Raw genomic sequence first — 14,519 nt, 5'->3', positions numbered from 1 at the left:
ATCGCTTTGGGCTTTGTCAAACAAACACTTAACACCTGGATGGCAAAGAGAGTTATGGACTTCTGGCAGAATCTTCCAGGATTGGCTCACTCCAAGGCGTTTATTCACCCTTTGAAGCTTGATTCCAAACAGTTGTTGGACTACAGTAGGGATGAACTTCTTACAGGTCACTGTCATTTGAATCATCACATGCAGAGACTTGGACTGTCGGAAGACAGTGTGTGTCACCTCTGTCTGGAAAATGATGAAACTGCAGAGCATATACTTTGTGCTTGCACCGCTGGGTTCTTTGAGTTCGGCAGATCCGTACTCTCACCATCTGACCTGAAAGACCACTCACCATACAAACTAATCAGCTTCGTTAAGAAGCTGGGTTTATTTGGCCGAGTGTGAATAGGTGTGAGCCACAATAAACCCTTATGGGTTGCGGTGGAGGGTCGAATAGACCCACTCACTTTAGACGTACCTACCTACCTACCATATGTCATTCTCAGAGTATCCGGTTGAATTGCTTTTTTCAACTGCCTCAAGAGAAACAGAGTACTTGCTAATTCATTACAGAGTGTTATAGAACACTAAGAATCTAAGATTGTTTTGCCAATACTGTAAAGAGTGATACCCAAAGAAAAATATAACTCAAATTTCTTATCAACATGGCAATCAAATCATTTTGCTGCACACTTTAAATAATGCAGATATTTCTAATTCAAATTGTTTTCAGGTTCAAACATTGGTCAAAGAACTTAGGAGGATCACTTTACTCTGGGATGAATTGTGGTTGGGTACTCTTGCTCAGCACCAGTCCGAGATTACTAAAAGACAACACCAATTAGAATATGAAATCGAAAAGGTAAATGAGAATATCAGTTTAGACAAAGAGGAAAAGGCTTCTTTGATCATTGAGAAACATCGAATTATCATTAAACCTCTTATATTCATTTTGGAACAACTTCTGGATGTCACAAGTGTTGAGGCTGAAACTCCACATGAAAAACAATTTCAAGAAAAATATTTGGATGATATAATAAGTGTCATAGCAAAGCTGAAAAGTCCTGATAACCCAGAAAACCCGCAGGAGTCCCTGCAACCACTGAAATACATACAAAAGAAATTCCAACAAAAGTTCCACAAAAGAGCTTCCTATTCATTGAAAATGCAAGACATCAGTCCTGTACTGTATTCCATGAAAGATACAGTAATTGCCATGCCTGGTTTGGCCCTAACAAAGAACATCACAGTGTCACATGTTTCTAACCTAGTATCTGTTCTACCTACTAAAACCAAGCCTAAGAAACTGATGTTTCAGGGATCAGATGGACAAAATTATACATATTTGTTCAAAGGATTGGAAGATTTACATTTAGATGAAAGAATCATGCAGTTTCTGAGCATAACCAACACCATGATGGCACAGATTGCTGATCCATCTGGTCCTAACTTCTACCAAGCCCAACATTATTCAGTAATACCTCTGGGCCCTAGATCAGGCTTAATATCATGGGTAGATGGTACGACACCCGTTTTTTCATTGTACAAACGGTGGCAACAGAGAGAAATAGTAAAACCAAGCTCTAAAACTGCAGCAGGTGTTAATGCAAGTGTGTTGAGACCATCAGAACTCTTCTACAATAAACTCAACCCACTGTTGCGTGAGCATGGTGTTAAAAACATTGATAATCGTAAAGAGTGGCCAATCAGTGTCCTGAAACAAGTATTGACAGAACTTATGAACGAAACTCCTAGTGATTTGCTTTCAAAAGAATTCTGGTGTAACTCAATAAGTGCTGACGTTTGGTGGCAAGTGGTTAAACGTTATTCGTATTCGGTTGCAGTAATGAGTATAATCGGTTACATTATTGGACTCGGAGACAGACATTTGGACAATGTTTTGGTTGATTTGACGAGTGGAGATGTAGTTCACATAGACTATAATGTATGTTTCGAAAAAGGAAAAACTCTACGAGTACCCGAAAAGGTTCCATTCAGATTGACACCCAACATCAAAGAGGCTTTGGGAGTTACTGGGGTGGAGGTGAGTGTATAAGTTTTTTTATTGCTAAGTATTTGGTGTTAAGTATTTAAATAAATTCAAATTGAATTGAAAATGTGTCACTGTTTTTCGAGTTTGAAAGCCGTGGATTTTTGGAATTTCTTCCAGACGTTTCGCTGGCGCGAGTGGCTAGCTTCTTCAGAGGTTTAACCATCATGGCTTGCTGTCCGATGACTAACTTTTAGGCTTCATAAAGCATATTTATGCCTTGTCAGATAAACAGTTGTATTGGTACCTGTATTTGTACCTGCACTTGTAACTGTACTTGTACCTGTACCTGTAAATACGCTTTACGAAGCCTAAAAGTTAGTCATCGGACAGCAAGCCATGATGGTTAAACCTCTGAAGAAGCTAGGCACTCGCGTCAGCGAGACTTCAGGAAGAAATTCCAAAAATCCACGGCTTTCACAAACTCGAAAAACAGTGACACCGAAAACCTCAGCCGGGAAAGTCTAAACCATTTTGTGAATTCAAAATGATTTAATGGCCCATATAAACATTCATATACTAATTCAACAAATTCCAATTTTTCCCCCACTTCCCTCTGTGCTACACTATAAACAGTTGGGGTTATTAAATGCATTTTTTAAAGAATTTCAGTTATAAGAAAGGTTGTCAATATCACCCTATACAAGTACACATGTGGACAACACTCGATTCTACTTGAAAACATTGTTAGAAAAAAATTGTGAACATAGAAAACAACAAATCATTAGTGGTAGGGGTCAGTCCGAATAAAATCGTCAAAGCATCATACACTTATATTAGGCTCTGTTTAAAGAAATGAACGAATATTTTTAGTATAAAGATGGAGAATTAGAAAGCCAAAACCTTTCTTCCCAAAAAATATGTTTTGCGAATGATTGGATTATATCATATTCAAAAGATAGAAAACAACAAATCATTAGTGGTAGGGGTCAGTCCGAATAAAATCGTCAAAGCATCATACACTTATATTAGGCTCTGTTTAAAGAAATGAACGAATATTTTTAGTATAAAGATGGAGAATTAGAAAGCCAAAACCTTTCTTCCCAAAAAATATGTTTTGCGAATGATTGGATTATATCCTATTCAAAAAATAGGAAATAGATTGTTGTATCAAAAAATAACAAGTGGAAAGAAAAAGTAATCGATTTGGGTGTTCTACAAGGTTCTATAATGTTCACGGTACTCTTCATAATTTTTATGAATGATATATACGACCAATTCAGTTCCAAATGCACAAAATATACCTTTGCTGAAGAAATCAACTTTTTTTTATCTCAGAAAAATAATGTATGATAGATTACTAAGAACTGATATTGTAGCGTTTTATTCATATCAAATCACATGTTTGATTTTTATTTTACAGTGGCTTACGTGATATATTGTTAATATCAGTTATTTCCTTCATAGAGGGTTTTGGACAATTTTCGTTTGTAGCTCATTAATACAATTTATTGTATGATTTCCACTATAAAGGGTTTTACAAAAACCGCGGCATGTGTTTCGCTATACAATAGCTTTCTCAAGCGTAAAATAATCCCATGTCGCGGTTTTTGTAAAACCCTTCATAGTGGAAATCATACTATAAACTGTATTAATGAGTTTTAATATGTATTTTCATGAAGTATCGGCCAGTTCTATTCAATTAATTTTCATTTATAATGACTCTTAATGTATTTTCCGTCAAAAATTGATTCTATCACACCTCGTAGAACAGTATGCCTAAGAGAATAATGAGTTTTACTCTGGTCAACTTGAGGTAAAGAATGATACCCAAAAAGTCTACTATACTTTTTTTAGTTCCGGATATATACGAAAAAAAAAAAACGAAATTTTCCAAATGCTATTTTTTGTTGTATCTTCTTCACTTGTAAAAATATTGGAAATCTGTTCCCGCTTCGCTTAGCCACTTTCATTGTACTATCAGTGCATACTGACTTGGGGTACCTTCAAATTTGAGATTATTAAGTCAGACCTATATATCTTGATGTACAATGTTTATTTGATATCGTAAAATCAAAATTGTCATTATTATTATTATTATTTACTACTCTCCTGATAATAGCTTGAATGAAATCAAATCTTTTTCTATTTATTTACCAACACCACCTCAACAAATACCTGAAATATGATGAAACACAAAACTTTAAAATTTCCAATGAGATTTTCCTATGTCGTGCAATTCTCAATAGTTCAAGTAAATTTTCTGTTTCGCGGTGTCAGTCACTAATGAAAAATAAGAGTTATTGTTTGAGAGTAATGGGTTGGTACTGACTTCAAACTGTAAATGAACTCATCTTTCTCAATTCAAAATTGACCTGAAGTTCCTGTGAGATTTTTTTTAAAAGAACTTTATTCAGATAATGTAATCATGGTTACAATAAACATTTTAAATAGTAATTGACATAGCAGCACTATCCAAAAAAAAGTTATCCAAAACAGCACCAACATGCTGATCTCGGAAAACTAGCTAAAAACAATATAATAATACTTTATGCAATACAACAAAATAATATTATCAAGATTCATTTGAGAATACATAATACAAATGTGAATAAAATAAAAAACTTAATAGTAATTAATACAGATAATTAAATAGATTTAAGCCGTTCCTTCGTTGAGTATGCTAGTATAAAAACTCTTTATTTTATTCTTGAAGATACTGAAATTAGGGCTATCTGTTATTTCCTTGGGAGAATTATAAGTTTTCATGCATAGTGTAATGGGATTATTTAACCCAATATTAGTACGTACAGATTCTAAAAAGACATTATAATGGGTACCAGTATTGTATTCATGGAGCTGATTAACAAAAGTGAAGTTGGTATTACATTTGACTTGTTCATGTATAACCTTGTATGCAAATTTACCTTGCTCGATTTCTAGAACATCCTGAATAGGCAGTATCTTTGTTACACTGTATAAAGTATCAGCTGAGGTTCTGTACTCAAGCCTGAATAACATTTTCACGACTTTGGAAGTATTTTTACTTTTTTGAATAATGTCTGTCCACATGTACCCCATATAGGAATTAAATAGCTAAAAATTGATAAGAAATATGCACTGCATATTTGATGGAGAGATGGGCGTAAGTAGGTTCTACAACAATATAGGGCACTAACCATTGGAATTACTTTTTTTTCTACATGGGTGATATGGTTATTTCAGCATAGGTTTTCATCAACTATTAGTCCCAGATATTTGGTATTATGGACTCATGTTATTTCTTTGCCTCCTATCTCCACTGTGATGTCGTGTTGTTTCATGTTTTTCTGAGAGAAGATTATAAAAGTAGTCTTCTTTACATTGATCTGAAGTTTATTTTTTACAAGCCATCTGTGATACTTTTCAAGGTCGGTATTTACTAGTGTTTCGAGTTGTTTCAAGTCTTTACCCTTATATAAAAGAACAGTATCATCTGTGAATTTAAAGTATCTACCTATAATGTTAGCAGTTTTCAATGACAGAACGTGTAATGTATAGAGTAGGGGTCCAAGGACTGAGCCTTGGGGCACACCTGCTTTGGTAGTTTCAGTTTGGCTTGAAATGTCATCAACCATTATGTATTGTTTGTGATCTAGAAGATATGTTTTAAGTAAAGAGAGAGCATTTCCTCTTATTCCCATTTCTTCAATTCTTTCAAGTAATATAGAGAAATCAACAATATCAAATGCTTTTCGTAGATCAATAAATACATCAATAGTGTAGTATTTATTATCCAGTGAAGAAGCAATGTGGTTGATGAAGTCTATTGTTGCACTCAGGGTGCTACTATTTTCTTGGAATCCATATTGGTAATTGTCAAAGGCAACACATTTTTTCATGTAATTGATAATACGTTTCTTTAAAATAACTTCTATTAATTTTGACAGAGTCGGAACTACTGAAATAGGTCAATAGTTGTCAATAATGTTATTTGGTCCTGACTTGTGTATAGGTGTTACCTTGCTGACTTTGAGAATATCTGGGAATATACTTTGTTTGAAAGATTCATTTATTAATTTGACTAAAATAGGTATAAAATAATCCCTGAGTGTTAAAAGATCGTTAGTATTTATGTTATCATAACCAGGTGCTGCATTTTTATTCAACTTATATAATTCTTCCTGAACTTCTTGGGAGTTTGTATTGTATAGGTACATTCAACAATCACTTATGATTTCCTCAAACTCAGTAGATGACGCTGTTTGTAGGTTTACACTATTCATTATTGATTTACCAATATCAACGAAATATTTGTTCACTTTTTCGGCTATATTTTTGGGATTATCAAGAATTTGTCCCTCAATTTCCAAATTAGTTATTTGATTACTTTGGTTATTGCCTTTAATAAGATTATTGATGAGTTTCCATTGATTTTTCTGGTTATTGCCTGTATTGCTCCATTTCTTTTGAAAATATTCCTGTTTCATTTTTTTTCGTTTTTCCTCTACGATATTTTTCTCTATTCGGAAATCCCTGAGTATATCCTGATTAAAAGGATGTTTTATTTTTTCTGAATATAATTTATCACGTTTTTTTATTAATTCTAGAAATTCCCTTGTAATCCAATCCTTACCTTCTTTATATTTTATTTCATTTCATTTGCATATTCCATCTAAAAAAATTTTCGACAATAGGTATCTCTTTTGTTTGCATTGCTTATTTTAATGAAATTTCCGAATGGCATTCTTCATTTAAGATTCAAAGTAGCAAATATACATCTACTTGCAAAGACAAAATCAACACTAGCATATTTTTTTTGAACACTGATTTATATTTTCTCATATTTTCCAACCAATAATGCATGTCCCAAGAACAAAGCATTCACGATCCAACACCATATAATGCTTGTTTTGACCTGCCAGGAATGCAGTGTTGGACTCGACTGTCCTTAAAGAATTAGCCTAACTATAAGTAAGTGTGGACAACTCCCCTTACGAAGACACTCCAAGGCGGTTTGTTGCAAAGCCAAGCTTCATTATCGACTTTTTTTGGTCTCATCTAGTTGCCTTGCAATTGAAGTTACCGTGTGAAAGATAAACAAACAATTCTCATTCAGCGATCGATATCACTTTGCAAGAGAGTGTCATGGGAATAGTTGTTCATCATTGATGAGCAAGATTTAAATTTATTTACATATTTATTTATATTTTGGCTTGTCTTAGCAGTTTGAGGTCAAATAAATAATTAGTACATCTTACTACTGATTGACTCCCGATCAAACACCGCGAGATGGATGATAAACACAAAGCTTGAATTGTTTTAAACCTCCGGAAGAAAGTACAAATTGGAAAAACTTCATTGGAAATATTAGATTTGTGACATCGACACATGATATCAGAGCTGGGATAAAAGAAATTATAATGTATTTGATGATCATCAATCTGTTTTAAAAAATCTGTTTTTCCGTTAATACCTAAACTCTTGGGAATATCTAAAGAACTTCAAATTCAAGATATCATATTAACATTTTCTATAACAAAAATTACTACAAAAACTTTATACTCGTATTTAAAATGTCTAAGTTGAGCCCCAAGTCAGACAACACCCTGTGTAAAAATTGTACGATCAAATTATGAGAGTACAATAAAAGTTACTATTGTAAAGTGTAAAGGGATATCCAATATTTCTGCAAAAGGAGAAGATACAGCAAAAATAGAGTTTGAAAATTTTTTGTTTTTTTTTTGTTCGTATCTTTGGAACCAAAAGAGCTAGATTTGATTTTTGGTATCGTTTTATAGTACCTGAAAATAGGCAACTTCGCCACAATTTAAAATACTCTTTATACATCTTACATTTACCAGATCCGAATGCATAGACTCGAATTAAAATGACATCCAGGGTATTTCGGAATGAGATGCTGATTCATATGTGTGTGAATCCTTAGGTGATTTTAAGAAGAAAATAAGGAGAATATGACTTTAATAACTTTCTAGATATATTTAAATTTAGCACAAGCCCTTTTAATCATCAACAGCCATTTCTTACGTACAGCTTTTCGAATCTAGGTAGCGACTTCAAAGTCTCGTGTTAGGACCTCCCCTAAGATGCGCGTTCGTTAGGAGATTGTGTGAGAGAGAGAGATAGAATTCTTAAGTCTCTTTCTAGTTTTGACAAGCTGTAGAAGATTTTCAAGGTTTTAACCAGTGGCTTCCGTACTGAAATGCAGACTAGATACTTTTGGAAAAATATATACGCATCTGCTTTCCCTTAAAATAAAACTAATTGTATAATATCCATTCATTTTAGGACAAATTTGATTCTTGATTGAAATAATTTTTATGCATGTTCAAAATAGTGTTGTAAATTATCCCCTGAAAGAATAACTACGGCCGTCGTTGGTCTTCGACTGTGACTTGGCCAAGGTCACGCTCAACTCTGCTTGTGCTTCTCAATCATTCTAGGTGTCGCTTTGCTTCAAGAATATTCCTATCAGGTTTCGAAGACTTCCATCGGGATATGTAAGCACTACCAACTGGCAGAGGAGGCAAGTCTAGTGGAAAGTGCGGTAAGAGGTAATATAAAAAGGTGAAAAACATTTGAGTATTAGTCTGAGGTTCACTTTTTATCGAACCATTTTTTATTGTTCGTTTTGAATATTTACTAGTATGTCTCTGTCTTTTCCTGTTGTTCCTGAATATTTAGTAGTAATTCACGATCTTCATTTTGACGTAATCGTTCTTCCTCCCTCCTTCGTACATCTTCTCTTTTGCTTTCACTTTTCCTCTTCTGCGTTCATCTTCCTCTCTCCTGCGTTCATCTTCCTCTCTTCTGCGTTCATCTTCCTCCCTTCTGTAATCATCAGTCTCGGCCAGGTTCGCTTTCAAAGCCTTGAACATTCCGTCGTAATCGACACTTTTTGTTTTCACCATAGAAGAGATGATTTTTAGTCAGTTCTATTCCCTACCCCCGTGGGTTAGACAATAATAGACCTCACTGTACAATTAAACTCAACTTTATTTCCCTACAACACTGTCAATACAACACAAAAACTTCAACTAAACTTCAGATTGATACTCAAATGTCTATCGCTTTGTGCCGTAATTTCTACTGGACTTGCCTTTTCTGTCTGTTGGTGGTGCTTATATATCCCGTAGAAAGTCTTCGGAAGCCGATAGGAATATTCTCGAAGCGACGCAACACCTAGAACGATCGAGAAACACAAGTAGCGTTGAGCGCGACCTTGGTTAAGTCACAGTCGATCAATGAACAGTAATAAACATTACCGTTAAATTGAAATAACGGAATAATGTGAAGAAAAATAAATATAATTAAGAGTAGCTGTTGAAATTGGCCAGCACCTGCAATTATGCATGCTTCAGCTTTTCTTCTTATTGAGGAAAAGAGCATGCGTGCATCCGAAACTTTTCTATTTGCATAACGCGTTTGTCATCAAATGCATTGCCGTCAGCAAATCTGTACATATAATGCATATAAGTAAACTTAGCATTTGTGAAATTTACCATGATAGTTATAAGTTCAAGAGGTATTATATTTTTAAAATATATGTTGAGTGAAAAGCCATGTACTTAAATGAATATCTGTCAAAACTGTTTGACATCAATTATTTTGTCACCGCCATTTCCTTAACAACAATGTTCATAGCTTCTTCTTTCAAAAGTCATATGCATATTGCGCATTAAATGCTTTCTCTTTCATATGAAACCTTTCTTAACCGAAAAAAAAATATTAAGAGATCATCCTTACCAAAAAAATTATTTGAATTATCAAAAATAACAATAAAAAAAATCAGGCATTATAAACTGTCTTTTACATCTGATGTAAATTAACCCTTTACACGCTTTTATTACAAAATTTGACATTTTTTTATATGCCAAAGACACAAATATACTCTGTTTCTTACGTTGTGCAGCATTTGCAAGAATTTTCTCTGTGAGAAAATTTGTACAAATATCTGTTAGATATATTACAAAGTCCAGTGAAGTAGGAAAGTTGGGTAAGGTTGATTGTTTAGATTTTCTATTCAAAAAATTTACTTTTTTTGGTGTCTGTATACTGATGGAGAAGTAATAAGCCAAAATGCTTGTTTCATTTTTGTCCTTATTGACCTCAGTATGCATACTCCCCTCTGCTCTTCCTCTACATTTGATGGATTCCTCCTTTGTATAATGTGCGACTTCAAACCGATTCATCTTCAAAACACAATGAGCTCAGGCGGTTGCAGTATTTTTCAGAAACTTGAAAGACAGCTCCCAGCAGGAGCAGTTGCACAAAAATACTGTTGATGTAGACACATTCATAGTTTCAACTGAAAGGCAATCTAGATAACTTCACCACTCACGTTCATATGCAAGTTTAAAAATTTAAATCAAGTTTGATAAGTAATGTTTCTTCTGTTATAATATTTTGATAGCGCACATCAAAAGATGAAAGAATTATCCCATTAACCTGCCTAAATTTCTCATCATTACATATTCTATGAATACCAAGGCACGTGCATTCGTGTTACAGGTACACAACCTAGTTTATTTCCTCAACAAACTTGAACAAACATAGTTGTTGAATTCAGTTAGATTCATTATTTTGAGAACTTGTTATTTTGTTTCATTGTTTGAAAGAAATGTTCAATACATAGTTATTTCTACTGTTCTGTTTATAATTATATTTCTCAACACCCATCAGCTTACTTGTTGAATTGGCGGTCGAATTTTTCTTCATATACATGGTTATTCAAATTTGAATGTTTGCTTGGAGATATCATAAACGATAGGAGTTGAAAAATGGGTTAAATTATGACTACGTTGTCTTTTTTTCGGGTACCACTGGTTGATACCCAAAATCTTTCTTTATTTGCAAATATATTTAAAATATATCTACACTTTGTCATTTGAACTTCTATTTATTGTACTATTCAGAATATGATCATATAATTTTTATACAAGGTGTATTTTTCTAGCAATTTTTTTGATCATTGTTGTTGCTTTAAATCAGTTTTGTTCACTTAGTATATTAGAATAATGATCATTGTTTGTTTATAAAAAGAGACGATTCTGACATTGACAATAAATTTGGAAAGTTATAAAAGATATCGACTTGGTTTATTTCAACTTTAAATCAAAGGAATTCACAGTAGGACTGACTAGTCCGAACATTGGTTCTTCGAGCCGGATTTGAAAAACGTAATTGGATAAGATATTCTCAGGAAGTGATTGACAAAATTCCTGTGAATCTTCGATCACCAAATCAGAAAAATTTTAGCACTTTTACTCAAGAACCTGAGAGAGTATTGGGACCCTGATGAAATCCTGAAGCAAATAGTTTTACATTTTCGTTGAACCATCAGAAATTGGACTCAAAAATTTTGAACAGAACCAAGATTCCCACGAATCGAGATGTTTTGAAGGTGGTCATGTCTGCATTTGTCACATTAGGTTTTCTTTCCCCACTGGTTGTGAAATTCTAAATTTTAATGCAAAACTTATGAAGGATTGCAATAGGCTGGGATGATGAGTTATCCACGGAAATGAACACAAGATGGAAACAACTCATAGGAGAAGTGACGAAAATTAATGAAACGAGTTTACCTAGATGCTATGGTATCGGAATGTATTAAAGCAAACAAGTTGAACTACATGGTTTTTGTGACAGCAGTGGGAAAGTTTTTTTTTAGCTGTCATTTATCTGAGATTTCAATACGATGAAAAATTCAAATTATCTTTCGTAAGTGCTAAATCAAGAGTGGCACCTATGAAACCGATGACCATACCCAGATTGGAGTTACAAGCCCCGATTATGTTTAGCAGACTCATGAACACTATCAAAAACAACATTGAAATGCATATTACTTCAACTCATTTATAGACAGACTCAAAAATTGTCTTGCACTGGATTCGTTTCAAATCTAAAAGATACAAAACTTTTGTATCATTAAGGATTGCGGAAATTACGGACATCACTAACATATCTGACTGGCACTGGGTCCCTGAAGAAGAGAATGTAGCACATGAAAGTACCAGAGAAGACAGTACCGCAAACAAAAACTGATGGCTGACAGGGCCGAACTTTTTGAAACTTCCTGAATATTACTGGCTAAAAGAAGACACAAGACGAGTATGTCTCACGAGGGAGAGAATGTTGTTGCTTTAAATTAATATTGTTCACTTAGTATGTTAAAATAATTGATCATGGTTTGTTTATAAAAAAATACAATTCTGACATTGATAATAATTTTGAAAAGTTATAAAATGAAGATATCGACTTGAAACGTTTGATTCCTGGTTTATTTCGACTTTAAATCAAAGGAATTCACAGTAGGACTGACTAGTCCGAACAATCATTAATAACCATATATTATCGTAAGTTTTTTTCGATATTTCCGTGAGTTTCGATAACTTGATTATCATAAAGTAAATTATTATTATTTATTACGGCCCTGAGCCATGAAATAAATCTACCACAAACCTCTAATATTTGCAGTGAACTTTCCCACGTAATACAACTTCCACAAAAACTCAATCTTATTTCCAGTCCATATTTCAGTCCACGCAGTGTTCAATCGCGAGTAGATCAGAAATGAAAAATAAGATTTATTGTTTATGAAAAACAAGCTAATATTGACTTCAAACTGAGAATGAATTAATCTCTTCTTATTCAAAGCTTATACGAAGTTTCTTATAGAAATTGCATATTCTAGAAATTTATAACAGGAGTTATGATAAATTTCGAGTTTTGAAGAATTTTTTGAATAACTTGCAAACTTTCTGAGGAACTTCGAATATACTTCAAATTGAAAAAACGTATCCTTCAATAGGATGAATTGAACACCAGCCTAGACAGAATCACGAATGCAGTGTTGCACTCAATTGTCCTTAAATGATGTATAAACAAGCAAGCCTTGCAAAGACATCATCCATGGGATTGACTAAAAACTCAAACATTGCTTATTCACTGGTGAATGATAAATCACTCTCTATCTTTCTCTGCAGGTCTCATTGCTAGACAACAGATAAAACTAGATCTCAAAAAAATGTCGAAGCTGGCTTTGCGATAGACCATCGTGCTTTTTTCCTGCGTTTTTGTTCCACGATTGAAAAATGTGAATATGTGTTTGAGAAAAATAAGCTGGTGTTGTTTCCATCTTGTAAATGGATTACTGCGATATGTCGTAACTTTTATTATTAGCTTTTAATCAGGAGACGAAAATTCATTTACAGTTTGAGGTGCATATCAACTCGTTTTTTTCTTAAACAGCATCTCCTCTTTGATCTGTAGAGTCGGGAGGGTGAGTGTAGGCTCACAGCACTCAGGCCACATGTGACCCATTGTATATCCTCCCGAGGAGTTGTCCTTCTAGGTCATCGTCCATCCTGTCCTTTCCAGGAAGGTGGACAGGTCACTAGGAGACATCTCCTTTATATCGGCAGGTGTAGGCCAAGACTCGCCGAACACTCACTCTCTTATTGACGATAACTCGCATAGGACATGCCTGACAGTTTCATCTTCCTGTTCACACATCCTGCATAGAGGTGTGTCCACTAGCTCCATATTGTGGGGAGGTGTTTCCTTAGTTGACAGTGGCCAGTCAGAAATCCTACTGTTAAGCGTAGATTTTTCCTGGTCATCGCCGGATATTTCTTCGACGCCAGCTTGCCAGGGTTGCCCAGGGTGATCCTGGCAAGATTGCTAGTTCCGCAATTGTCAAAGTCATCTGGCCTTAGGTGTCACTGGGTCCTTAAATTCTCAGTCTAGCCGCTTCCTTGACTGAAGAGTCGGCAATGCGATTACCTTTACTTCTGTCGTGCTCTTTAACCCAACTCAGCCTAATGTTATTAACTATCAAGGCTTTGGCTAAATCTTGGTGGCACTCTATTACTAGCCCTGAGGCAACACGTTTTCAACAACAACTCCTATTTTGTTATTTATCATTGACTCCCAATGGAATACCGCGAGAGCTAGAATGGGGACTAGACATAATAGTTTAAGTTTTTCTTAAACTTTTGCGTATTTTGTTTGAAGTGAGAAAACGTGGCTTTGTGTGGGATCGAGCCAGATAACTCACAAGAGTTTGTTTTTTTGACTGAAATTTTCTAAACAGTTGCCGATATATTTTCAAGGAAAACAAAATTCTCACAGTCCCTGCTTGAAGCATTTTTCGATGATTAATTAGAACTAGGAAATGCAAATAAATTCGCTGAATTTATTTTATAAAATAAAACCAAACGGACATGTAGTAGAATCTGTACCTCCCCAAAGGTGCGACTTCTTTCCCTCCTGTTCGTATTATTAACTAACTGAATCCCAGCAGAGATTCTCAACTTTTTCAAAGTACGTTAGTGTTACAAAAACGGAAAATAAGATATATGAATATATCACAAATTTTGTGAACCTTTCAGTCTATTTGTTGTCTGGCATAGATCAGTTATAGGAATATTCATGGTAGAAACAGGAAGTATGATTCACAAGCAGGGAAATAATTCAATAAAATCACTTCAAAATACTAAATAATAATATGAGATAATCGATTCCTTTATATACCCTTATA

General features: G+C 34.3%; 1 protein-coding gene across 1 annotated transcript in view; it reads left to right on the top strand.

Moving 5' to 3' along the window:
* nonC (serine/threonine-protein kinase Smg1) overlaps window positions 1-14,519 on the top strand; it is a 94,164-nt gene that overhangs the window by 22,177 nt on the left and 57,468 nt on the right. The window contains exon 5 of the mRNA XM_023157447.2: window positions 722-2,032. Within this exon, the coding sequence (XP_023013215.2) occupies window positions 722-2,032 (1,311 nt within the window). The remainder of the gene's footprint in view (window positions 1-721; window positions 2,033-14,519) is intronic.

Source organism: Leptinotarsa decemlineata, unplaced genomic scaffold (genome assembly GCF_025532065.1).
Source record: "Leptinotarsa decemlineata unplaced genomic scaffold, Ldec_3_MD MMD2_tig00000035_RagTag_RagTag, whole genome shotgun sequence".
Taxonomy (NCBI): Eukaryota; Metazoa; Arthropoda; class Insecta; order Coleoptera; family Chrysomelidae; genus Leptinotarsa; species Leptinotarsa decemlineata.
The sequence above is the reverse complement of the archived record's forward strand: the minus strand, read 5'-3'. Positions and strand labels throughout refer to the sequence as shown.